The sequence below is a fragment of the Coturnix japonica genome, chromosome 12 (assembly GCF_054131305.1).
Source record: "Coturnix japonica strain WE chromosome 12, WE-NBRP24, whole genome shotgun sequence".
NCBI lineage: Eukaryota > Metazoa > Chordata > Aves > Galliformes > Phasianidae > Coturnix > Coturnix japonica.
This window is the reverse complement of record NC_140674.1, coordinates 15,013,002-15,040,740: the sequence shown is the minus strand read 5'-3', so window position 1 is coordinate 15,040,740 and position 27,739 is coordinate 15,013,002. Positions and strand designations below refer to the sequence as shown.

General features: G+C 43.1%; 1 protein-coding gene across 11 annotated transcripts in view; it reads right to left on the bottom strand.

The window, feature by feature from the left end:
• The window catches only part of DIS3L2 (DIS3 like 3'-5' exoribonuclease 2), a 155,833-nt gene that overhangs the window by 52,845 nt on the left and 75,249 nt on the right, over positions 1 to 27,739 (bottom strand). For 9 of the 11 annotated variants that reach the window (XR_014933266.1, XM_085513147.1, XM_015871831.3 and 6 more), the window contains 3 exons: positions 19,754 to 19,833; positions 5,843 to 5,955; positions 136 to 243 (listed from right to left, as the gene is read on the bottom strand). Coding sequence is in view for 8 of the 11 variants with exons in the window: in XM_085513147.1 (XP_085369273.1) it covers positions 136 to 243; positions 5,843 to 5,955; positions 19,754 to 19,833 (301 nt within the window). In the remaining 3 variants the exon portion in view is untranslated. The remainder of the gene's footprint in view (positions 1 to 135; positions 244 to 5,842; positions 5,956 to 19,753; positions 19,834 to 27,739) is intronic. The other 2 variants (XR_014933268.1, XR_014933267.1) reach the window with 1 other exon arrangement.

The following is a 27,739-nucleotide window of genomic DNA, read 5'->3' as shown; positions in this document are numbered from 1 at the left end:
GGTTCACCAAACCCTTTGCTATCCAGCTGGCAGTCATGGGGTGGCATTTTTACCATTCTGTTTGCAAGGTCAGGGTCTGGTCACTGGGTGAGGCAGGACTGATAAGCAGGATGCCTGCTTTGCTGCTCCACTCACCTTGCCTTCTGGAGTCACCTTCCACATCACAGAGAACGTCAGCCGGTCTCGCATGGGATTGAGACTGCACAGCTCCTCACAGAGCAGCTTGGGAAGCATTGGGATCACCTAGAAGAGAAAAGGAAACTCAGTGCTGAAGAAACATGGTGGTGTCAGTAAGAACCTGAAGAGCCTGGATTTGGGAACCGTGCCTCTTGTTTTGCCACTTGCACCAGGCAAGTAACACAAGTCTGAGGCTGCTTTCTGCAAAGTGTAAATGAAATTTCTCCCACGCATCACAGGAGTGTGCGTGGCTCTAATAAGGACTGAGCTGTGCTTTGCAGCACAGACAGGAACACGTAGATGTTGGTGAGATAAACAAAAGCACCTGTTTTGTGCCTACTGAACACGGTGTTTGCAAACAGAAGGAGAACAATTACTATTTTCCTGTGTTTAGCTCTGCTTGAACAAAATGTCAGCCAACAGAAATTCCTGGCAGACGTTGTAGCTTGTGTTCTAATGCCTTACAACCAATCAATACTGCACCTGTTGATCACTGAATTACCAAACTACAAATTACTCACATGATTGCAGCAGCAAAGCAGAAGTGCAGAACATACAATCGTGGAGTCATTAAGGTTGGGACAGACCTCTAAGATGGTCAAATCCAACCCCATCCCATCCCCACCTTGCCCATAACCACATCCCTCAGTGCCACATCTCCACGTTTCCTGAACACCCCCAGGGACAGTGACTCCACCACCTCCCTGAGCAGCCTGTGCCAGTGCTTCATCACATATTCACACTACAGCAAAGCAGAGGAGCTCCAAGTCTTTCTGCCATCCCTGAGTTATTTCCCAGGTAAAGCCAGCAGTAAAGCTAATATTTAGAAGCTGTTTAATGAAGCAAATCTAATTATTTAGAGCTCTACACTCTCATTTCTCTTCTCATGGTTAACCTTTATAAGGAAGCATTAAGTGCCCTCAAAGAACTATCCTGAGTGGTGATGTGGGCTGGTACTTTCCAGAAGAACACAGAGCCAAGTTTGCCATGACGATATTTCAGCTATTCAATTCACCTGACTTTTGATTGCTCCCCTGTGCCACCCAGCACAGGAACAGCAGCAACCCCAGCTCTTCCAAACTGTCACACTGAGTGATTTCACAGACAACACTTTACATTTGGGTGCAAAGGGAACAACTGCTCTTCAACACAGCAAGAAAAAAACAACAGTCTCAGATACCCATCTTCTCCTTAAGTGCACACAGTTGATATTTACCTTTTGCTTTGAAGGCTCTTAAAACATTTAATCACATTTGTGGTTTGGCACTGGGCGATGGCTATAAATCCATTCTGATTGCGCTGTATATTAATGCCAAGAGGTTAACTGTACGGTCTCTGACTGTCAAGGAGTCCCTTTCAACATGAGTCAGCAGCGCCGGTTCAGCTGGGAGGTCACAGGGCACAGATTACGATAAGCTGTTTCCCGCAACACAAAGGCCGTGAGCTCTGTTATTCCAGTTGTGCAAAGCACATTAACAATACTCATACATTCATAACTGACAGGTTCGGTACGTGAGGGCTGCCATGCTGCCTGGAAAGGCCCACGCCATAGGGTTATAAATTTAGCCCAAGCAATGCCAGCTTGTAGCAGAAATGAGAGAAAATAGCTTTCTAGACTACCGGAAATCCCAGCCTGTCTAGGATTGCCCGTGACCTCCATGAGATCCCGAAACTCGGGTCACAGTGAACAACATGCTGGCAATTTTACAAAAGCTCCCATCCTTTTCCCATCCAAATTAAGCTGCTGTTACCAGCATCTGCCTCCATCTCTTTCTATCCGCCTTACGATTCGCTTTTTGGTTCCCAGAGATGATGGTCTGTACTTATTGAATCTCTTCATGCCTTAGCACATCCTCTCCCTTCGCTGCTCCTGAAGCAATAACAGCCTGCTAGCAAAACGCCGACATGAAACATGAAAGCCCATCCAGGAAGAACAGCCCGACTGAAACAACAGGATGCGTGTTTTAAGTGTACTTGAGCAGGATTAATATCCAATTCAAGAGGCTATAATTCTACGGAAGGGCTTTCAATGATGTGAAACACAAGCAAAGCTTTAACTCAGATCATAATTACAGCTCTAAGTGCTCACCGAGCAATTAGCTATAACAAACCTACTGTTAAATGGAGAAGCTCCAACCCACGTCACCCTTGTTTTACAGGGGAGGAACTTCAGGCAAAGCAATTTAACCCAGCCACTGCAAGAAGTCTCCAAAGACAGCAAGAAATTTCCTCTTCTGGCCTGATCCTCAGTGTGATTTGGTCACAGTCAAAAAGGATTCTTAGTAGTTGCAAGCCCAGCATTTAACACACAAAGACATCACAATTGTGTCAAATTCAGAGAGTGAGATGTTATCCCAGGGGCTGCCCTGGAGGAACCATTGCAATAGGATTATTTTCATCTCTTTCTGAAAGAAACGTGGGATGAGAGGAGATTTTGCTAAGTACGTCTGTAACGGCCATGGAAGATGTACAAAATAGCAGGGCTGCATGGCATCACCTCAAAAAAGCTGGGAGCAGGGTTGTGCAAAAGTAGCTGGAGCCAGAAGTGCACTCAGAGGAGTCCAGAAGGGATAGGGAAAAAAAACTTCCACCATGGTAATAAAGGACCCGCAGACCCTCGGAAATCCTTTGTACTGAACATATCCTAGAATCAAGGGCTGTAGAAAGGCTTGTGTTGTCTGGTTTCCAAGCTCATCTCTCAGCCAGACCAATAAAAGACATCATCTCTTCCCACCAGCCCAGCAGGGCCCAAGAGATACGGAATGGGCACTTCTTCCAGCGAAAGGCTGATATCCACCAGGCTCACAGCTGCGAGTCTGCATTTCAAATCAGACCACATTTCTCACTGTGTGAAATCTCCTTAGGCCCACTGCTGCTGTACCTGGCCAGAGCAGCAGAGCTCCAGCCCTGCCAGCCTCTCACACAGCCAGGCAAGGGGAAAGCCAAAGTTGGACAAAGCACTGCAGGGGGTTTCCTACAGCATCGTCACCCTGGGGTTATAAAACACCGGGACTTCTTACCATAGTCTGCAGTGTACTTAACAGCTAGGTCTCAGATGGCGGAGCCACTTCAGGCACAGGAATATCTATCTGACCTCCTGCTTGCAAGAGCCCCTTGGGTTGTATTTTTTTAATTTATTTATTTATTTTTGCTTTGCCTCTTAGGCTAGCAAAGCATTTCCAGCATCCAAGTGTGAGTTTCCAGCCTCAGATTCATTCCTTGGGAGCGCACGGACTGGGATGATAAAACTTCCCACTACCTCTGAAATCAGAACCATCTGCTACAGTCACCACATTCACTGGCCAAGTACAGAGCCCAGTAGCCAGGGTGGCTCGGTTCGCTGGACTTGCTGGAGCAGCTTTGCAAGGAACAGAGGAGGGAAAAAAAATCAGTCGGACCAACAGGGAGAAGAGAACAAACTCCTCATTTTCAAAAGGCCTCAAAGACAGTTTTGCTCACCTCAAATAATCCCATTCTGCATCTGCCCTGCTGGTTCATACAACCGCTGCTGATTCTTGGGGTGACCCCGTCTCTCCCATGGATCCCATGGGAAGGGATTGCATTAACCAGGAGCACCCACCCCAGTGCCGGGAGGAAGGTGCCAAGGTCTACAACGGGGCAGGCTCAGCAAGTCTACTGCTTACACACTAACAGACACTCAGAGGAAATAGGCAATTTGTTTATGAGCCAAGATTTCTGCTTAAGAGTTATATCAACACTTCCATGAATTCAGATTTTGAGCAACTCTTTGTTACTCAGCCCGAGATTATCAAAATATCAACACCCCGACAACCTGCTGGTGTCAAAAGTGAGTGTCTCGAAGCCCTGGGACTCAGCGCGGAGATAGGCTTACAGATCACATCTTTGATCTCGAGTATAAAATAGCACCAATAAAATATTACACAGATTTATGGCTGACCTCTCACTTGAGCTGCTTCACACCTAAAATAACACGATGGGATGTGCCAAAAAAGAGGAAACTGTTTAGGTTTTCTTGCTTCTTAAAACCTGATACACTCTTATTTCAAAAAACTTTTGACTTTTATTAAATAGACCGCTAGCAATTACACAATAACTCCCCTTCTGGATACATGGCTCGGGAAAATTAAATATGTGGCTTACTTAACTTCTTTGGGAGGATTAGCATGGTGTTAACCTCTAGCAGAATCACAGCTGTCTTAGGAAACAATTCCATCAAAGGAAAGCATATTTTCTACAAGAGTCACACTACCATCTTGTTTCAGGCTGCTGGCTGCTTTCCTTTGCCCATCCTCTTGTTCCTTTTCATCTATTGCAGTTTAAATACTGACCAACACTGTGCTTTAATAATATAACCTGGTTTGTACTCTTAAAATGCATTCTCTGCAGGGCATAAGAAGGGGCAAAATGCTATGACTGGCCGAGAGGTCAAGGCAGGTGAAGAGCAATTGGAGATAACGGATGTGAAAAGGTAACATACAACTTATTGTAGGCATCACATATGGCTGGTGCTTGGGGAAAAAAAAGCACTTGGAAAGGACAATTAACTTCTGAGTTCAACTATGCTTTCATGAAAAATGACTGTTAAAAAAAAATATATCCTTCTTTCCAAAAAACTACATGCCTTCAAGCATGAGTGACATGGTGAGTGACAGCCATGGAGTCACCCCTACCAGAGGTGGAAGCAGAGCATCACAGAGCCAAGGGCTTATTGACGGAGATACCTGCAATAGCTCATGAGCTAGGAAGAGTTTTTGCACATTCAACTAAAAAATTAGACAAAAATAATCATCCATGGATGACAAATGGATGTTTCCTCTCTTCTAACATTAAGCTCAAATTTCATCATTTTTATGGTTTACAAGTCAACTTCAAAACTGAGCTTAATATTTGGTTCTTTTGTACTAAAATCTCTATAATTTAGAAGTATATTTTCAGTGCATGATGAAAGAGTACCACTTATCCACATCTGGAATACCAAGATGAAAGAAAACTGAAATACTGTGGTTCCTCGAGAAGTGAGATGACAAAACTCTCCATCACTACCACTACAATTCACGTTGGATGTTAGGAAACATTTCTTCTCAGACACAGTGGTGATGCATGGGTTCAGGCTGCCCAGGGAGGCGGTGGGAGTCAATGTCCCTGGAAATGTTCAAGAACCGTGGAGATGTGGCACTGAGGGATGTGGTCAGTGGGCACGGTGGGGGTCGGTTGGGGTTGGACTTGGTGATCTTGGAGGTCTTTTTCCAACCTTAATGATAACGTGATCCTATGATCTGCAAATTTCGAGCCTGCGACAGCAACGCAGAGAAACCAAGTGGGATTTGTCAAGCTTATCTCCAGCTCATGATAGTACAAACATAGCTCTAAAGCTGTGACCTGAACCAGCTCAGCACAGTCCTGTTCCAACTGAGCTGCTCCTAAGCTACCAAGCCCTGGCATACCTGAGTTTCTACCCAAAAGACACATGACCATGCTTCACGTACTGATGTCTTCATAAGCTCTGAGCCAGTGCATAGCATTAAGTCTTGTGTTTGACTACACCAGTTCACCAATTTTTTAGCACTGTTGCAATGGTAAACAGATTTTGACTGCTGGCATCTGAAAATAAACTTCGAAAATGAAATTACGGCAAAAGGAAAAAAAACAGTGCTTAGAAGAAAAGAAGTGAAGCTGTTCCTACCTTTTGCACCAAATAGACACTCGTTGCCCTCTCGCTCGCCACTCTATCCAGTGCTGTTTCTTCCAGTACGAAGTAGCTGACATCTGCAATGTGAACACCCACTTCAAAGTTCCCTGAAATTACACAAGCAAGTCAATAGGCTGCAGGTAGAAATTCAGGCATTTAGGGAACTGGGGAAAAAAGGGGAATCATTCAATCCAGTAGTTACTTTTCAGAGGAAAAGAAAATTTAAAATTAAAATTTAAAAAAATCAGCAATTTGATGACCTCTGCTTTTTCTGCTGGATCAAATCTGGAGGAGACATTTCTTGTGATGTACCACCAGGGTTAGGGAGACAGTAAAGAAAAGGAAAAGAGATTGACAATAGAGAGTGATGGTGTAACTACTCTGTCTCCTCCTTCATATACTATGCCAGCAGCTCACAAAAATGGTATTTCTATCCATCTCTTTCCATCTGAAATGAAATCCGTGGTCTCTCAGAACACCACCAAATTCACCACCACTGTGAGCACAGCTTACCTTATCCCTCATCCATGCATGAGTGCTCAGGCAGTGAAAGCCCTTAAAAGCCACGTCACTAAGTCGTCACAGCCAAGAGTTTATAATATTGAGCTCTGCTACCAGATATGGGACCCCACTGGCAACTACACAGGCAGTACAGGACACAAGCTTTGAGCAGCGGAATATCCTCCCTGTTATCCTGCTTTATCCTCGAATTAGGCTCTTTGTCCTCCAACTACAGACTAGTCTAAAAGCACCTTAATTCAAAGGTTAAGCTAGAGAGGAGCACTACTGAGGTTTACTGTGAGGTTTCAGCAATAATTTGAATTTGGAAGTCATGATCATCCTCAGCTTTGGAAGTAATTAGTACCACAGTCCAAGAAATTCTGGTCTGCTAATCCTCAAAGGAGCCCATTGGCCTTTATTTTCTCTGGAAGAACGAGGCTAGATTTGAGGTGCTTATTTGTAGAATAGTTCTAAGTGTGGCGGGTTCCTAATTATAACACTTGGTTCTTTAGAGGAATTCACTAACTTTGTGGTATCTATAAATATTTGTTCTTTCTTCTGTTTTTTCAAAAAGACAGCATAATAAGATACCACACTGGTTATAATCCTGTTTGTTTATACACCTTGCAGAGGATATTATCAAAGCCTTTCTCTCAAGTGTCACATTTTTGAAGGACAAATTGTTAATAGCTGATGTCACTACACAGTGTATCTGCCTTGGTGCACACCTAATGGGTAACAGTGCTGGATTTCAGCAGAGCAGGAATGGAAAGAAGTATATCACCCAATTATTAAGGTTGGAAGAGACCTCCAAGATCACCAAGTCCAGCCCCAACCCATCCACACCGTACCCAATAACCACATCCCTCAATGCCGCATCTCCACATTTCTTGAGCCCCTCCAGGGACAGTGATTCTACCACTTCCCTGGACAGACTGCAACAACTCCTCCAGTCAGTTTTATCAAGCTGTGTTTACATACATAAAGTACTCTCCAAAGTATTTTCGTGCTACTTTTGTTCCCTTGATAGAGAGAAGATGTAAAGGCAGCAGAAAATCACACGGAAGATGGGAGCTCTGTGGTTTAGGCTTTTCCACACAACCTATAGTCGCTGGAAAGTCCTGCAGAGAGTAAATATCATGGCAGCAGGGGGAGAGGGCAATAATCCCACTGCACACCAAAGGACAAATTCCACCACTTGGAAAGCAGGGAGAAAAGGCTGCAGATTAAATGGTTCACCTCAGAAAGCTGCCTACAGCTGTGTTGTGATATTATCAGATGCCCTGAAAGCTGCTCTACATGGATTAGACATCCAAGTCTGAAACTACTTAGACAGTAAGTCTTAGACTAACAGTTCAACCAACAGGTCTAATATTACACACGCTTGAAGCCAACACACTCAGAAGGTAAAAAAATATTGAACACTTTGAAGTCAATATTGAAATGTATTGACCCTGCAGGCAAATATTGACCAAAGGAAAGGAGAGGGGGTCATTACATCATGCCTTTAAATCGCACTTTAATTCAATATGTGCACTGTTACATACATGAACTTTTTGTCCTCGGTAGAAAATTGACAAACCAAGAAAGATCTCATTGCATGAGATAATAAAACATGGAGTTTGCCAATGAAAACACATTGTGCGGAGTTAAATTTCACTCAGGTTTCCCACCAGAGGTTCTAAGAGCTGGGGTCAGGATAAGCCCCCTGCTTTTGAACTTCTAATGGAAATTCTATCTAAATATTTTGTTACATACATTGACATAATGCAAACTGGCAGCTCTTGGGTTTGCCTTGCTCAAGTATGAATCACCCCATTTCCCTCATCCCCCAACAAATTCAGACCAAGAGAAACTGAAGATACAGACAGTGACCAACTAAACTGATTTCCCTTGGATGTGATGCAGAAAATACTGGCCTTAGCCTGCACAGAAATGCCTGTCTAGTGCTCTCTCTTGGTTTATTTGCTGATTAAAATGAATAGCATTTCTCTATCTACAAAGTTCTTCTACTAGGATTCCCTTCGAGGTCCACAGTTTTTCTAGTCCCATTAATTTTTATGACAATCACAAACGGAGCATTTCACATTGTAAGTCCTACGCTATTTCCCAAGGAAAAAAAAAAAGATTATGTGGTCTGAATGAAAAGAAAAGAGAGTTGGACTCTCCTGCATTAAAAAAGTCTTGCAATGGAGAGGAAAGGGTGGGCAATGCATGGACCAGACACTATACACTGCTACACGACCTACTCCACCCTCATTTTGATGACAAAATCTACTTCTCCAGCAAACACAGGCTTCGTATCTTGGTGTGTAGTTCTCCATCCTGATTTCAATCTAAATTCATTACAGAAAGAAGTACATCACAAACCAGATTTATCTGACCCCAATTTACAACTCTACTACAAGGAACCTAAAGCTGCACAAGCCCTAAAGGTATGCACTACTAGTTTAAAAACCTTTATCTTTTCTTAGAGTATCTACATAAGAATACATGGGGGATTAGCCTGACACTTCGTATAGTTGATATTTAAGCAAGAACAAAAGGGAGCATCTACTGCAAGAAAAATGCTGAAGGCACTTAGGTGGCTTCTTTCATTCAGGATCTCAGACCTTTTTTCATCTGAAGTTATTTCATTTGAAGGTGGGTGCAAAACTGTCACCCCATTTAAACTCTGTCACTACGAATCTGAAGAGTGGGAGACAATTAGCAATGGGGAATGCAGTTCAGAATCGAACAAGTGGTTTATTGGCCAGCAGCATCCTATTCACCTCCTTTACACACCCAGAGCCCAGGCAGCAAAGATGGATTGCTGAGGGGAATATTATTTTAAAGGAAGTCTGTGAGTACAAAGAGGGAAATCGCTGGTCAATTGGCCACTAAAGACACTCCCAAGCCAAAACTCAGCAAACGGGATGGATGGGATTTGTGGTGACACACACCATGGGTGGCTGGAATGGCAGAATGAAACAGACTTGAAATTCTCCAAGTTTCTTGAAGCCCGGATCTCCTCCAGACGTTTACCAAATGGCAAAGCTGCATCCCCCAGCATGATGCTGTGCTTTTTTAGAGAAGGTTCAGCTCCTTGATCTGAGAATCCAGTTTGTTTGAACTCACTCCAAAACCTTGTGTGTGTAACAGTGATATGATGCTAAAATCAAAGGACAATGGTTCAAGTGTGGCACCTAACAGAAGAACAAAGAACAAGCTGTTTCTTTTTTCTTCACTGATGATCTCAACTACTACAACAAAAGAGTTCAAAGACCTTTCTTCCTTTTTTACTGAGGAAAATTATAAACAAAAAGGATTAGAAAGAAGGAGCTGGAAGAAAGGAGAGAGACCTTTGAGTCTGTAAATGTTCCATAAAAACTGCCAACCCAGCAAGCTGTATCAAGAATTTGCCCCAGGAATCAGAAAGTTGGGTTGAATATGTCTGAACAGTAGCGAGTTAAGACAACGGCAGCAAACCTTCTCCATCTTCAGCACCACAGTCACGAATGCAGAGGGGAAGACCAAGCACATTCATTCCATACTCTGGCATATGTAAATTTTTGGACCATGGAACTTAGAAGCGCTACTCCTTGAGGATAAAACAGCAAAAGGTAATTGTCCTGCACATGGATACACACTCCTTTATTCCCATCTCACCTTCACTCATCATCTTCCTCAGGAGAGAAGACAATCATTCACAGAGCACTACGCCAACTTCAAATCTAATACCAAGTCTTTTGTGTTAACCGCTATTTCTGAATACATCTGTTACCTCTCAGTTAGGGAGATACAGCAAAGTTCAAAGCAGATTGCAGTGTTTGCTCCAGCCAGAAAACAGCCAGCTGCTTCCAGCAATTAAATGCAGTCGGCCGATCTGAGGTTAGGCCAAACTCTTAAAGCAAATAATTACAGCTCTTCCCCATTCCCTGCCCTGGGGGTACCTGGTGCTGCTCGCTTATTTACAAAGCAGTGTTTAGCATCTAGCAAAAGTAGGAAAAAGCTGCTGGAAGTAGCTAAGGATCATTCCAGATCATCAGATCGTGCTTTTAAATGAAGGACCTGGCCCATGCATAAGCATCTCCTTTTGTCTTTGGTATATGCATGCACTACATGGGTACATTGATGGTCCAGGCATGGCAGTGTCCACGCTGGGACAGGGACAGAGAGATGAGAATGACAGGAAAAATAAAACAAAAAAGGAAAAGGAAAGAAATGGGGGGAAAAAGAAAAAAGAAGATAAAAAAGAGAGCAATATGGAGGAGAGGAGAAGAGATTAACACAAAACTTACAAGTGGAACTGTGGGAAGAACAAGTTATTTGTCTGCTCTGGAGTCTGAAGATACAGGTGGGTGGCTTTAATTCTCAGCTGAGGTTACTCTTCAAGCACAGGAAGCCACACTATTGTTCAGAGAATCAGACAGTGTGTTTTATTTCAGCTATTTTAGAATAACAAAGAGAGTGCTTAAATTTTCCTTGTGTGCCCCAGGGCCATTTTGCTTTTTCAAAGCACAGCGCAACTGAGCATAAATGCATTAACTTGTTTACCAGGAAACTAAAAGTTTTTAAATTATCACATGACGCTGCTCCATCCAACCGAAATACAACTAATTACACCTTTTTAAGAGCAATTCATATCTTCTTCTTTCTCGAAAGGTCTCCCTTCTTCTATGTATCTTTCCGAAAAGACCCTGGTAATAGGAATCAGAATTCTGAACCTCAAAGAGAGCAGGACTAGTCTGCAGGGCACTGAGCGGCAGTTACCCAACCAAACATGAATATTACTTTAGGAAAGTTGCAATGACTTGAAAAGAGGAAAAACTCTCTATCCAAACAATAAGCACCTCTAAAGAGCAATGATTCACAAAATACTACACACTACCAGGCTCCACTGCCAGCCTGGCCTCTAGGCCCCTATAAGAACATAAGAAACAACCCACCACGGAAACAACCCCCAACGCTCACCAGCCATGGAGAGACTTTGAGAGCATCTCAGCAACTTCTGGATTTCTGGGAAACCACTGCTACAAATGGCAATGCTGGAAAGTGATGCCCTCAGCCATCCCAAGAGAATCTGAAAATATTCACAGCTCAACTCATAAAAACAGATGGTAATGGATTTTTTGTGGTTTTTCTTTCTTCTTCTTCTTCCCCTTTAAGGCAAAAGGTCAAAGCGAGATTTTAATGAATCTAAAATCCGGAATAATTCCTATCTGCTTGGAGTGACTTTTAAAGCACTGTTCTACTCAATTCTCACAGCCACTCTGACCTTTGGTACTTAAGTCTCTGGCACTGACTGAACGTTATGGAGATGAGCACGATCTCACAAACAAATTTGGGACTGGCTCCAGGTAAGGTACAAAACAGAACTTGTGTTCATTAAGTACCTTTAGCAAAGGTGGACAAGTGAGGATGTAAAGCAGAGAAATCTACTAGGAAAGGAGCAGTCCCAAAGCAGGATATTTCTCTTCCATGACCAACAAACAAATCTTTAAATACTTTCAGAATTATTAGGAGATTTTATTACTAAATTAAATTCTGGGAGCAGGTCTTCCATGTGAACTGCATACAGTTTTCAGTCTGTAGCAGCTAATAAATTCAGCAACTTCCTGAACTCACTTCTTATTAGAATTTAAAAGCTACCTTTTATACTGAAAAACAAAGCCAGAACACTGACATAACAAGGCACTTCACACATCGTGCATTACAAAGCCCTGAGCTTTATACACAAAACAGCATAACCCAAATCACTTCAGTACTTAAATATTTTGACTAAGGTTAGCATTTAAATCCTCTGCAAGGAACACACTACCCTGCCTTGCCTAACACGGAGGAGTAAGCTCAGAGGTGGCAAAATGTCATCACAAACTATCCCCAGCCTCCTAGGAGTGGGAATCAGTCCCACCATGGGAACACGGGGTAGATGCTGGAAGCATCTCAGCTGGTGATGAATCAGAGGTCAGATCTCCAGATGTCACTTAACATACCTTGATACCAAGGCAGAGAAACCCAAACCCAAGTGTCCTGTTTTCCAAGTTGCCAGCTCTTCACCTTGTGATGGGAGCTGCTGCCATCTGGAACACAGCTACTGCCTCTGCTGTTCATGAAAATTACCTTCCAACCAGATGCAATAACTTAGGAGGAGAACAGAAGAGCTCTTCCATGCAAGTGTTACCACTGCACCGTTAAGTCAGATACTTTAACAAAGAAGGAATTATCCTGGGGGAAAAGCACTTAAATACTCAGAAGGACAGAATTTACGCAGCATGTACAAGATAAAATATTTAATTGCAGACTGAAGGACATAGGGAATGATATCCAGCAGAATAAGTACACAGCATAAAGATTTGTTCACACTGCAGAACCAGAATCACACAGAAGAATACAGATGGAAATAAGGCAAAAGTACCTTAATAGTAAATGTCAAGCCAGGCCACAGGGCAGCTAGGGACAGAAAAGATAATGATGGGAAATGAAGAGACTGTGCCATTTCTTTCAAGAATCAAATTTGGCCAACGTTGGAAGAATGTGACCAGACACAACGGCTCCTTATGCAGTGATGTCTATGTATGTACCACTATCTGCTCACAAAGGTTTCCTCCCTGTTCCTGTGCTGATACCTGATGTACACTGCAAAAGGTAACAAGTCAGCTCATTTCCTCCATGGCTGCACAAACACCCAGCAAACTGTGAGGTGCCAAAGCAGCAATTTCCACTGAGAAGTTTTTGAAATTGTATTAAATTCTTTGCAAGATTCAAGCATAACAAGTAAAATGAAGAAGAATAAGAATCTCAAATACATTAGATTCTCCACTGGATGACAGTGATTGCTACATGGTCATCTTTGGGAGAACATCTAGATAACTGCTCATGACTTACACCCAACGTGAATCTTTGCTACTCAGTCTACACCAACCACTCTTCGACCTTTTCCCAAGACAAAATATCAAGCAGGTCACCAAGGTGAGCTCAGATTTGCAGCTCAGAAAGCACTTCTTGCCAGTAGATAGAAGTTACCAAGGGAATCTGTGCTTAACTCTATCAAACACCCTCTTAGCAGCTATGTTTCCAAAGTGACAAAGGCATTCAAGAGGTTAACTCTACCAGGTCTTTGAACAGTCTTTGAATGTGAAGAGAAGGGAAGTGGCACCCTGAAGCTTTCAAGATGGATTACAATCTTTTGGGGGTGTAGGATGTCATCCTGTTCCTGAAATGAAGGTTTGAAGTGCGAAGGGACCTGCCTCTCTCCTAGGTCAATCTTTTGTGATATCTCTGCTGAACACAGAAATCCAAGGCTGAATAAATGCTCTTGGGCATTCAAAGAGACCTTGGAATTTAGTGCTAGGCCAAACACATACAAATTACTTCCCCACTGAGCAGCCTTGACATTTCAACTTCTTTGAGAATAGAAGGCAGATCCTGAGATTTCACTCTCAGCCATCCAACTTTTCGTTTATGTTTGGAAACATTTCCAAAACATTTCCATCTGTGCCCTGTTTTACACTTTGAATAACCAACCTAATAGTCAACAATCAAGAAGCATTGTATTGAGCTGCACTGTAAGAAGACATTCTTCCTGTTCAATTAGGTTCTTAAAACCCACGCACAGTGATAAATTATTAGTTACAACAATAGCCCAGCAGTTCCGAGGGAACCCATCATTTTGAAAAGTTGATAACAGTTGATATACAGCAATAGTATCTTTGTTGCCTGAATACAGTAGAACATATGACTGAGGTCAACTGTGTGGGAACTTATTCCTAACAATTTGTACCCTTTTTCTACCCTCATACATCTCTGGATTCTTACCTGCTAAATTTGCTCGTAAATCCTGTTTTCTCTAGCTCTGTCTGGTCATAACCTATCATTTGTGGTTCTTCTCTAACAACCCTCCTCATCTCTGAGGTCCTCTTCAGTGAAAAGAAATCATAGAGAGAGTGCTTTTAAATCGGGAATTTCTGATCCTCTCCTCACTACCCAATTCCTTAAATGAATTCTGAGCTTTCAGGGGGTATTTCTTCAATACAGACATTTTTCAGTCAGCATCCAAACTAGGGATATTTGTCGACCAAGGAAATTTCTAAATCCTTGGGGAATTGTCCCAGGTCCTGAATTTATGAACTGAAATGATTCAAAAGGTGGTTTTTTTTTCCATAGCATCTCTCTTCACTTGTAGGAAAATACATTCATTTTAAAGGGTAATTCTACTTTGTGTTCGTACGTCCAGTTGCATGTTCTGCAGCCACCATCTTCATTAGATTAGCCCTTTATAGGAAACCTACCTTTCATATTGCTTTAACACCACATCTTTTTCCTCTATGAATTTGTTTATTTACCATCTCTATTTGATATCTCTGTTTTCCAAATACAAGGCTTTTGGAATATAGGTGGAATCTTTATAAAATTTCTATACTCGATACAAAAATCCAGTGCAACAAATACAAATTACTAATAACTCATTCTGCCCAAGTTTTGTGTGGGGAGGTACGGGGGGGAAATCAAAACAAAAAACCCACAATCTTCCCACAAGTAGCTCTCACACAGATGCAATAAATGCTTGACAAATTACGTTCCAACAATCAGTGCTCAAACCAAATCCAAACTTTCTTGTTCTGCATCCCAATGCTTTATTATTTTAGTGCACTTGTTTGGGAATTAGGCTTACTCGGTTACCCTTTCAACCACCATCTGCTCTGTTTCCAGCCAAGCTAAGGGGAGCACGATGCTGTTTACTTGTCTCATTGATTTCAAAAGAGGAGGAATCAGTAGGGGAAGGGTGAAGCAATTCAACCCTCTGATTCCATTCAACTCTGGCCTTGGAAATTGGAAGTGATGTGTGTTTCCGCAAACGCAACCCCATGTTATTTTAAAATAAGAGGTTAAACATACTGTACACACTGCAATTCCACCAGCAATGCATGGGACCACACTGTGGGACACAACATTGACCTGGATTTGGCAGAGATCTGACTGTATTTTGCAAAGAATCTGCAACCACAAGTTCTTGATGGGAAAAAAAGGAAAAGAAAAATGTACCTGTTTCTAATCACTGCAATCGGTCTTTTCCCTTTTTCTACTGGCACAACACAGACCCTTAACTAAAAAGCTCCAGACTAATCAGCAAGTAACAGCGGAGCTGAGCTAATTATGTACGATACCAAAGGAAAAACCAACCAAATACTATGCACAATCCCTTTCCTTGTATGTCTTTATTTTTCCTACATTTGAGTCCTGCAATAAATTTAAGTAAATAGCAGTTTATGGCTATTTTATATTTGACTCATGTAGTGACGTGGGTTTTCTGTCACTTTCTCTCTAAACCACGTCTGGTATCTATTCATCTTGTACACTTACCTTACAGAGAAGAAAGCATACTAATTCATAATATAACTTTTGATTCAACACTAGCTCATTCTTCAGTGTTTATCTTAAGCAAATCAGCCCACAAGACTCTAATTACAAATTCTTCCTGTAGTCTGTGCTGCAGGAACCAAATGGCTTAGCTGAAAGGTTCTGCACCAACTGTCACTGCAGCAAATTTCATCCTACAGTTCTCACGTGGCTGGAGGGACAAAACTGAATAGAAAAGGGATTATTTACAACTTTAAATAATAAGTGCACGCAACTTTGCAAAACAAAAACGACTTGGTCCTCATGTGTTCGTGATGTGCATTGGGAAAGAACAAGGATGGAAGGAAAGGAAAAGCAAGTATTCACCTGAGATGGCATCTTGGGGCTACAAGGGCTCTACAGGCCTGTTTCAGTGTGAGACACTGGAGCTCATGCAGTAGGGATGGCTTAACGTGCCCATGAGGTCCACGGAAAGGAAGCAAAGGATGACTTTACCATCATATATGGAAAATACTCCTTGAGCAGAGATGTGAATCCACAGTGTCCTCAGACCTGTTTCTGAAAACTGCAGCCTACAGTGGACTCTCACACACCTGCTAAGGACAAAGGTCATGCTGCACCTTTCCCAGATTTGGCTCACTAAGTGAATCTCTCTTCTTTGCTCATATCTCATTTTCATGATACTAGAAGAAACACAATGTCTCTGAGGATTTCATTGTGTTCCCCTTAGGTATATTTGATTTAAACTCACCAACAGGATGAATGAATTCAAAGGGGAGGGAAAAAATAGGGAGCAGCATACTGCAGAAATCTCATTTGCTCAGATCCTTAGGTAATAATATACATTCATTGAATTCATCTATATCTGACCTTGCTCCAAAATACAGAAGACCAATATCACTAAGGAAAAAAGAAGCCAGACAAACAACCCACAAAATATATTTCTATTCTGCAGTACAATGATTCCTCCCACAGTGAGATCTGAATTACTTAAAACTTGAATTACTCTCTGAAAGGAATGAAAGAAAGGCAAGGACCACGTTAGTCATCAATAAACACACAAAAAGATGTACCAAGATGCTGCCAGCACATCTTTGAAATCAGCACTGGAAGATGTGCATGTGGGTGAGACAACCCCTCTGAAATGCACCCAATAATTCCAGGTAACTTCTTTCTCATCATGGCCTGCAATTTCAATAGATGGAATTTGGAATTGTTTGCCTTCAAATTTGTCAGATTTCACCTCTGTTTCTATAGTCAGAAGCTTTCGAGCACAATACGTCGTGTGTGTTACCAGAAATAATAATCATAATTCCCAGGAGAAGTTTGGCAAGCGTATGGAACTTGCCTGGTTCCACTGGGACACGCAGGTCATACGACAGGCTCTTACATGATAAGGTCAGTGTAAATCTTCAAACATCTGCACCCCGGAGGAAAGCACTCAGGCTTGAAAGCCGTACATTTGCTTTCCGTGAACGCTCCACAGCCGTTGTTCAAACTGAGAGCTGCTCCGCGGCGTGCTGCTGGCTGCAGTCATTCACTAGAATACGTGCAGAAAGGACCACAAAGGAGCATTGACTGAAATGAACTTGCTTAAAACCTCAGGCTATCCTGAAACAACTCTACGAATGCTGCAGAAACTCGCTGCCATCCAGATCCATCTCCTACTCCAAGATTATGCTGAGTCATCTAAATGGAGTACAGCTCGTTCATATTTCTAAAGCTGTTACATAAATAACCCTATTTTCATTCTTTACTGGAGCCGATCTCTTAAAATATACACTCACGAGTGCAAACAGCAAGCGTACCTCCCTACTCCTATCATTAAACAATAACGAGGAGCACGACAGTTAATCAAAAGCAGATTTCAATATAAAATCCTCTCAAAACCAGATTGGCCTACGTATGACATATATCCCTGTAAAGTTTCCAACTGCTGCAATATCTTACTACAAGCTCCATTAAAAACAAAGCTCTTCCCACAGCCATCCCATGCTTCCTTTGCTACTGGGTAGTTCTTTATGACAGACTTATGGATTCACTTTTGCAAAAAAATATTCATCTTTTCCTGAGCGTGTAGCACAGGAAAGTCCTCCATCCAGTGACCAGAACAGACAACGGTTACAGTGAAAAGTTGTAAAACTAAGAAAAGGTGCAAAAATAGACCCACATCTCCCTGCCTTGGGGCAAAGGAACAGCCACAACATTGAAAGAATTAGCAGTGAATGTTTGAGGACAATTCCCTTCTTCCGAATCATCTGAAATGCATTCATTCTGCTGCTTGACAGGGAAAGTGTGAGTAAAGTCCTTTGCTTGCATTTACTTTGGGTCATTTGGGGCATTTTCTGCATCAGGTACTGCATTCTCTATTGATTTCTGGCAATCTCCTGACATCGTGAGGATGCCAGATATGCGGTTTGCTCATGCTGGCTCTTTTTTCTTTTTTTTAAAGTGCTTAACATATGGGCAAAAAAGATGGAAAAAATAATAATTTCTTGTAACCAGGTTTACATTTAGAATAAAAGCTCTGTTAACTCTTAACACAACTTTGTCCTCATGAGACATGAAGGCTTGCCAGCCCTGGATGAGCTCTTAACCTCTAAAACAACTCTTTGTCATAATAATTGCAGCTAGTATAGCAACTTATAAGCCAGAAATCCTCCAAAATGCATCAAGAAGCTCCAGTATCACAGGATTAAGATTCCCAGAAGAGCTCTCCTTAACACAAAGGCTGCGAACAGAACAAGCTTCGTAAGCAAGCGAACCCAAAGGACCTCCAGTATTGGTTTTGAACCATTCTAGATCCTCCACAGAGGGCTCTTAATCACACCTGATGATTTCTGGAAAATTATATGTGGGGCTGAACAAAGAGCCTTTGGACTGGGACAGCCTCTGTTGGGGGCATGCACTTGTCTGCTCTTGAATTTACTTATCTGACCTACGGATAATCAGATCATAAAATGCAAAGAGGGAGGACAGGGTTAAGTTTAGGATCTCTCAAGACTGCCTAAATTTTCAGTGAAATAGAACAGCAATTTTTCCTTAACATCACCTCAAAACTGACCTCATACAATATAATTAGAAACAATGTTATTAGCCTCAAATTTTCTTCCAATTGTTTTTTTTTTGTTTGTTTGTTTGTTTGTTTGATTGATTGATTGACTGTTTTAATCAGCTCTGTAGCCCTGCAATACTATTCTGTAACAGGGTCTAAATGACATGAATATTCATTGGCCATGTTAAACAGAATGAAAGCAACCAAGACCAGAGAACCATGTCTGATGTCATCATATCACGATCAGTAATAACAACAAGTAAAACTAAACACATAAAAAAAGTCACTTTATCTTCTTCATTATTTGTAGATGTGTTAATCAAACCATGCTCTATTTCTAAACCAAGCCTGTTACTGGATCTCATCAAACTAAATGAGCAGAATTGGATGGCAATGTAAGCTTACAAGAGTGAAGTTCCTTTAGTCGGAATCATCAAGACTTGGCTTCTGAAGCTTTACTTTCTGTTCTGCTGGCTTATGGCATAGTAAAAGCACAAATAAGGCAGAACAGAAAACTTAAAAGGCAATGAGAAGAAGAGCACAACTTATAAGGCACACTCTGCTCATCAGACTATTCTCAGCATCCCATAAGCAAACACTGAGAAGTAGTGCAGCCAGTGACCTTCAAAAACAAGGTTCCTTTAATCTGGGACTACGTATTCCAGGTCAAAGTTTTACTAGGCTTCAGTATGCATGAGTGACACGTGAGCTACTCTGCTGTAAGCCCAGTAATGACAGGAGACAGCTGAGATCTGCTCAAATGAAATTACAGCTTCAGTTATGCAAAACACCGTGCTTTCTGCATTTCCTGACATCAACATTAGTGCAGACCACAGCTTGAAGAGCTCTGCTCTACGATTTCTGAACACAGGCAGTTAAAACAATAGGAGAAAACCAGTTTAACATTTACTCATATTTGGTAAAGAACACTTCATGACAAATCACATATATGAGAGTGTCAGCTGCTGAATATAAACACTGAGCAGTATTTTGTAAAATATATCTCATACCGTCAGGGAGTTGTTTACAGGACAAAGCATCATCAAGATCTTTGGCAGTTGATGGGTCGATGGTGAAAATGCATTCTTTCCTATCCAAGAAAAAAAAAAGAAAAAAAAAAAAAAGAAAGAAAAAAAAAGGAAAATTTATCTTCCAGTCATGGAGAAAGCATCAAAACACACAGACCAGAGACATCCAGACAACAACAACCATGTTTTCACAAGACTCAGACCTGAAACACCTTCAAACTAATCTGAAAGCCTAGATCTAATCTGAAATAAGGTTTTGGAAAAGCAATGCTTCTTGATGTTGTGGGTTTTATTTTTGTGGTTGATTTTAATTTTTGCTAGAAAACAGCTTTTGTCTCATTACTGATTTTCCTGCACAAAAAGTAAACAACCGACCCCATTGAGTTCTCACTAAAGAAACAAGCAAGAAAAACTCTTCATGCCTTGCAGCTAGTGGAAAGCTATAAGAGATGGCTCCCAATTGCAAAGCTAAGTTAAACACAAATAACCCACATTACCACGCAGAAGAGCAGATACTGGGACATATGGAATTCCATGAGCACTGATAACATGGAGCAAGAGTCACATTTACAAAGTGACCTGCACAGGAACAAGTGAGAGCATGTAAAGACGCTCAAGGGTTGCAGCACTTTATAACACCTATGTCTCATGTCACATCTCATGGCAGATAGTCATGGGTCACGGTGGCAACTCCCTTCTGGAGAGGTAGAACACATCTGACTGCACGGCCACCAACAGACTTATAGGGTAGGAGAGTTGGGAGGAAAAACCATGGCAAACTTTAAAAGGAGCAAATGTCACAAGGCATCATCAGATCTTCGTCTCTGAGCATGGCTGCTTGCACAGTGAGAGCAACATCTCAGCCTCTGCAGCCCTGTCACTTCAGTGCTTAACTGCCCTGGGTGGGATCTATTGGCATCAGACAGCTGGCAGTGTGTATTTACGTAATTCCACCAGGGAAGCTAAACAGAGATTTTCAAAGGCATAAAAATCACTAAAGCACTTCACTCCCTCCTGAGACTTTGAAAATCTTTCCGAACATGCGAGCTTTCAGATTGAGCAGCAAAGCCGCCTTTATCCCCAGATGCACGTTACTTTCTGATCCTTCTCATGCATCTAAACAAATTAGAGATTGTGATGCTGAAAGATATAAAGTCTTTTCAACTACACTGGGACTTTGATCTGTTGTTGCCTTGCTACCCAGCAGCGGAAATCAACTAATTTTTAAAGGCTTGCAAGCATCCTCGCTTCCATAAATAAGTCACAGAATCATAGAACTGTTTGAGTTGGAAAGGACCCTTAAAGGCCACCTGGTCCAACTCCCTGCACCGAACAGGGACACCCACAGCTCCTTCAGGTGCTCAGCGCCCCATCCAGCCTGACCTCAGGTGTCTCCATGGATGAGGCATCCCACCACCTCCATGCAACCTGTGCCAGTGCCTCACTACCCTTAGTGTAAAAACATGTCTTCATCTATAGCTCCCCTCTTTTAGCCTCAAGTCATTTCCCTTTGTCCTATCACAGCAGACCCTGCTATAGACAGCACTGAACAGAAACGAATGGCTTGCTTTACACTGACAAGTGATGAAGAAAAAGGTTAAAGAACTTCTTCAAAGAGCATGAGTTCCTGTGTCAGTGGGATAGATAGCTTCTCCCAGATGTTCGGGCCTGTAACCACAAGCGTCTGCCACCCATTGAGAATTGTAGCTCCAGGCAGTTTAGAGATTAGCAGATTGGTTTCAACAAAGTGCATATTTGCAGTCTGCCCTGGAAAGAAGTGAGCATAAATCTGCGGGTGCCAAATTCTGAACGCATTCATACAATGGAATGGCTCCTCATACAAGGAACGGGCTGCTTCACTGAGCCGTGTTTGGCCAAGGAAGCCTGCTGCAGAGCCTGGTGGTGGCTCGTGGGCTGGGGGCACCTGGCCCCCCCACAAAGCACCCAGGGCATGTTTTGCTGTGTCTGGGACATGCTGGCCCTGCTCCCAGCTGCAAAGCACACAGGCACAGCCACAGCTCTCAGCCCAAGATCCTTAAGCTCACAGATGCAGAGTAGAAGTGGGGTCCAGCTGAACTCTGATGTAGCATTTCTCACCAGCAGTTCTGCTCGCAGCACAGCTGGGATATGCTTTAGCACCAGGCACAGTTCCCTTCCTCCTTTAAAACTGCTCAAGGGACTTGAACTTGTAGCTTGTCACATGCAGTTCGTTCTGGGCACAGACTGCAAAGGTGAGGTAAGAAAGTCACTGAGCAAGTAACAAGGGGAATGATACACCTTGGCATGAGGACTGCAGAAATACTGCAGAGTCCATGTCCAGGTAGTGGGATGAGTGAAACTGATTTGCAAACAGGGCTCAAAATTCACAGCAATGAGATAATTCTGGCACAAAGCAGTACACCTGACTAAAGTCTTCTAAGTGAAGTCTGCTTACCAGCAATTGCATTATTAAGTGTGATGAGTTATATTTCTGCTTTTCAGTTTTTATGGCTGGAGAGGTTTCAGATGGCTATAGGAACTGGCACATGGGATAGAAAATAATCTGCTGAGTGATGGGAGTGCAGCACTGAGCATGGGTGCAGCAGCCCAGCATGTGCTCCTCCCAGAGGAAGGCATATACTCTGCTATCAGCTCTTGCTTTTCCTGCAGCCCAACCAGTATCGCCTGTTATCTCCAGCAGCTTCAGACCCACCTCTGGTCCCAGGGCACGTGAGGAGCAGGCTGGGAGGAAAGAGTGGGTGTGGGCAGTGCATACAAAGATTTAGGTTGGAGGGGGACCTTGAAGATCAAGTAGTTCCAAGCTCCTGCTGTTGGCAGCATTGCCAACCACCAGCTCAGGCTGCCCAAGGATCCCACCCAACCTGGCCTGGAACGGCTCCAGGAATGTCCATGCGCTGCAAAATGTCCCCCTCCCTTGGCATCTGCTGCAGCACAGAGCACTCTGGAGCCATTGGGGTGAAGAAACAGCACTGCTCCCAGCTATATGGCCCTGTGAAGGGGAAGGAGCCATTCAAATTCCTCCACTGGCCAAGTCTGGCTGTACAATACCCCTGAAGGCTACAGCCCAAAGATCAGATCACATTTCTGAGCGTAACCAATAACAAACCCAACCTGCCATGGTTGTGTGACCAAACCTCAAGGCAACAGAACTTTTAATGCACCTGCTAACAAAGACGTTGCTTAAGCACAAGCAAATATCATGGCTGATGCATGCATATTTGCATTGACCATAGGTAAACATGAATTGGCAGCTGCCCCCAGCTCCTGGAGGGGCTGCCAAGGTGACCGTGTGGATTAAGAAGTCTCACCGTTCCTCCCACCCCCTTCTTTGAAAGCCCTGAAGGAGCCATCTCTCATTGTCACTGCACCTAATAAAAATCTGTTTTACTCATTTCAAATTGTCAAAACATACTTTCGTAAAAGTAATGAGATGTTCCAAGTCTGTTCGTTCCAACATACACACAAGTTGGTTAGTTAGAGGAAACTGGTTGAGGAGATAGAGACACACACAGAGTTAAGACATTTACCGGCCTTAGTGCTGAGAAGGGCTTGAGAGAAATATGTATCTTTGAGAACCCCCCAGCCTCCACACGTTGACTGAACACAAACACTTCCACTTTTTATGGGAGATGCTGGGTCCAAAACATATGTTTAATGCAGGCCTGCGGAGGTGGACTTGCTCTGACATGGAGTCTCTGCCAACGGAAGGAAAAATTAAATCCTTCCCCCTCCTCCTCATGGCCAGAGATTTGTGTGCTGGAACCGGGCCATGCCTACAAGAGTTCTGTAGGAGCAGGGTGGACTCACACCCTATAGAGCCCTTTAAACACTGCTGAAGGCAAAGCTCGCACTCTGGCTCCGTCTGCCATCTTGCATATCAACCATCTGGGGGGAATAACTGCAGAACAGAGCACTCTGTTTATTGGACAGGAATGACAGCATGCACGTAGACAGGCTGGAATATCAATCCTAATTTAAGGTTAGCTAATTAAGTGCAGTTTCTCTTTGTAAGGCTTAAGGAAGACTAATTAAAGCAGACAAGCATATCTGCAGAGCAGTTAGTCTTTATACCTTTAAAAGGACCTAAAATAAATGGCTATTGCAGGAGTAGAGGTAAGATAAACAGCCTGTTAGTGAGCTAGAATTACCATCATCATAATTAAAATGTTCACAGATCATGGGGCTGCAAGAGCAGCTTGTTTTTCCGTGTGTAAATAAGTACATCTGTGCAAAGGTGTTCACGAGAATTAGTGGAGAGAACAGCATACAGCTGGTGCTGCAGAGCTGGGTACAATACACCAACATCAGCTTTTTGCCAGCTAGAAGAGTCCAAAATTCAACACATCGGTTGAAGTTAGACATAAAATATAAACACCCATGACACAAGAAGATGAGCTGGCACCTCCGCACAGAGAAGCTGTGGATGCTCCATCCCTGGAGGTGCTCACAGCCAGGCTGGATGGGACCCTGGGCAGCCTGGGCTGCCCTGCCATGGCATGGGACTGGATGAACCTGAAGATCCCCTCCAATCTGAGCCATTCTGTAATACTATGACAATCCCAGTGCTCAGTGCTCCAGCACACAAGTGGAGGTCTACCTGGACCAAGATGAAGCATTGCATTTGCAAGCTATGGCTTCAGGCTGTGCTAGGGCCAAGGTCCCTGGTACGGTCAGCAGTTGGGCAAAGTTTGGGAGCTATCAAGATGATTTCTGCAAAAACAGCCCAATGAAAAGCTTGATGGGAACCAAGTCATCCACACAAACCCTCCAGGCACAATTGATGGCCTTCCCACCAGCAGCACGCAGACAGCAGCCCTTCAGCAGAGACACAGAGCCCAGATTTCCACTGCTATAACAAATGCAGGCAACCATGAAATAGCAGTTTGGAGAACTGCACGTACCATGAGAAAACCCTCAATGAAGCAAGACGTTGTCCCTACCAGACAAAGAAGCAAGCAGACACCAGCTCTCTGGGAGCCTTGGAAGGCTAAGGACAGAGGATGCAGCCTGCGGCAGCTCGAGGTGAGATGGCAATGACCATCATTTTGTTTATTGAAGTATAGGCACTGCAAGCCTGCTTTAAACTTGAATATGTCAGTGCTAAGACATTTACAGTGAGAGTGACTGCATGTCTAGACACTTGCAATGCATTTACATTCTTCCAGGGACTCTTTAGGTTGTCCTGTTCTCTTCACTTTGTGAGTGTGTACAATAGCCATGTGGGAGGGAAAGCTCAGCATCCTGGTTTTCCCTCATTAGCTCCAGCTCAAAGCTGGCTTTTGAAAATTAAGCAGCAAAGGCACTTTAAGAATCTTTGAGCTCTCTGGGTCATTTCTAAGACCCCGCGGAGCTCTACCTTGGAAAAGTTAAACATACATCATTTGTCAGAGCTGGAAACAGTCGTTTTAATTTGGAAATAGGCATCCTAGAGCTGTCACCTCACTCCAGTGAAAGCTATAAACATTTTTTCACACAGCAGTCCAATTGTTATGGCAACCACAAAAATCAATCTCATTCTTCAATCACGACTAAACCCAAGTTGACCACGCTGTCTGCACAGGTTTGCTGCACAGCGCCAACAAGCATGGGACCAATTCCACCCGTGTTCATCACTCACGCGGGTGTGAAGTACTCTTTTGCAGGCAGAAAGCTCAGAGAACAATCAGTGCCTGAACATTTGCAGAGATTTCGACATCCCACTCCCAAAGACATCCATTACGAGGAGTGTCTACCACATTTGTCACACTCGATGCTGGCACATTTCACTTAAAACCCCAGCGGCTGCTTCCAAGGCATACGCTTAAAAGGAATACATTACAAAACATGCATGCAGTAGAAGTGCCCTGACAAAGCTCTGAAGGCACTCTGACCGCACTGTAACACACCGACAGAAATACTCGATACAGCACAAAGCTCTTTTTGCATGGTGCATGAATTTCAAAACGAACTGAAATTATACAGTAATGGGAAGCAAAAAACTGCCTGCTCCGAAGGCTAATTGCACAAACCCCACAAAAACCCAGCACGGCATAAAACACACCGAAAGCCCAACTTCAGACATCAAACCTGTCCTGTTCTTTTTACTTTCTCTGTGTTTATGTTTGAGCTAACGTCCTGTTCTGGTTCAGAAAACAGAGCCTAGTCCAAGGGAATGGCTGACAATGACTCCCGATGAATTAAGCTTCTACAACAATAAACATTTACATTTTCACCAAGGACTGCTCCCTGGACCGCCGAACCAGAATCAATTATTCCTTCCATATATTTATGGCCTCCAAAAGAGCACTGCAGTCTTGTAACATAACTAAACGGTTTGAAAAGCCGATGTATATATAAAAGAGATCAGAATGTCAGAGAGACCAAGCACCAGCAATACTTCCTACAAGTCATGCTGTAATTGTGCCACAAATATAATGAGGTCTCTGCACCACCGCTATCCCACGCAGGAAGGTGGAGTGTAATTGAAAATGCACTTGCATTATATAAACTACTTTAATCATAGATGCACAGAGCTAGAAATGGAAGAGACATTAGGTCATCCAACCCTCATAGGTCAGAGCTACTCTTGACAATATATTTGCAAGGACTTTCTCCAGTATAGTATTAAGCATCTTTAGTGATGGAGTTTCCAATACTTTCTTTAGCACTCAAAGCTACGTTCTATTTTAGGTGGGACAGGAAAGGTTTCCTCCTTGTTTTACCTTACTTGTCATCATAATACCCCTTTGTAACCTCCCACCATCATAAATGATTCTCACTTCCTTTTGGTCTGCACATGTTAACCGTTAAATAGTACATCTTCCACAAACTCCCAGTTTCACTGTTGGCAAACACACATAGAATGGTTAATCGTCCCTTCCAAGTCAGTCCCTCAGCTCCCAGAGTACCTTAGTTGGTCTATTCTGGATTGCTGTATCTCTTAACCATAGTGATGCCTTCATCACTTCCCACCTATATTACGTTCATTTCTGTCTTTTTAGAGAGTGAGGATGCAAGAATCAGCTGGGAACAGGGAGCCATCACCCAAGACAGTCAGGTCAGAGAGCACAGTCTGGACACTCAACAGCTCAGAGCAAAGATCTTGTGAGAAAAGTGATTTTTACTTCCCATTTTCTTGGTTGCACAAGGGCACAAAGGTGCACTTCTCTCCTGTAACCTCAGGAATCACAAAGCCAGGACAGTGGCTGTGATGTTCTGCTTTATGGGCACCACTTCCTATTTGTGTGTGAAAACTCATCTCATAAAGGCTACAGATAAGGAAAGAGCTCTGCACAGATATGAAAGGCAGACTGAGATGAGACTCATATGCAAACACTGGATTCTGTAAAGGTACAAATAGGTTCCCCCTAGTCTTCAGAATGAGAATGAAATCACAAGGAAAATGTTGTTCACTATAATGATCAGCCACAGTGAGGATATCCCTACTGAGGTTCTGTTTTCTTAATCCACAGCAACACACTGTCACCCCACCTGACACCAGGTCTTGGGTCCTTCATCTCCTATCTACCCATCCTGCAATGAGCAAACAGGGCCAGCAAAGCACTGTGACACCAGGGAAAGTGGTAACACCTCACACGTATAATCACAACAGGAGAGGGCACTCTCTTCTGCTCATCACGTGCAGCTAAAGCCCACCTCATCTCCCTCTGTAATTCTCTCCATAAAACAGGCAGCCAGACAGGAACAAGACTGTATGCATAACAACCTAGTTGCAAAAGTTATTACTGTTTACCACAGCAAAACAGATTCTTAACTAAGCAAGCTCAGTTTTGATGGCATACAACACCAGAACACAATAACCCTGTCCAACTGCACACCACTGATTCCTCTTGAAGCTGCACTTCCAATGACCACACGCGCCTTCCTGTAAGGAAAAACAGCAGTGAAGTTGCCAGCGCGTCTGTGTACACCAGCCACTGGTAACAGCAGCATCTGACAGCAAACACCATGCATCATCTTGCACAAAAC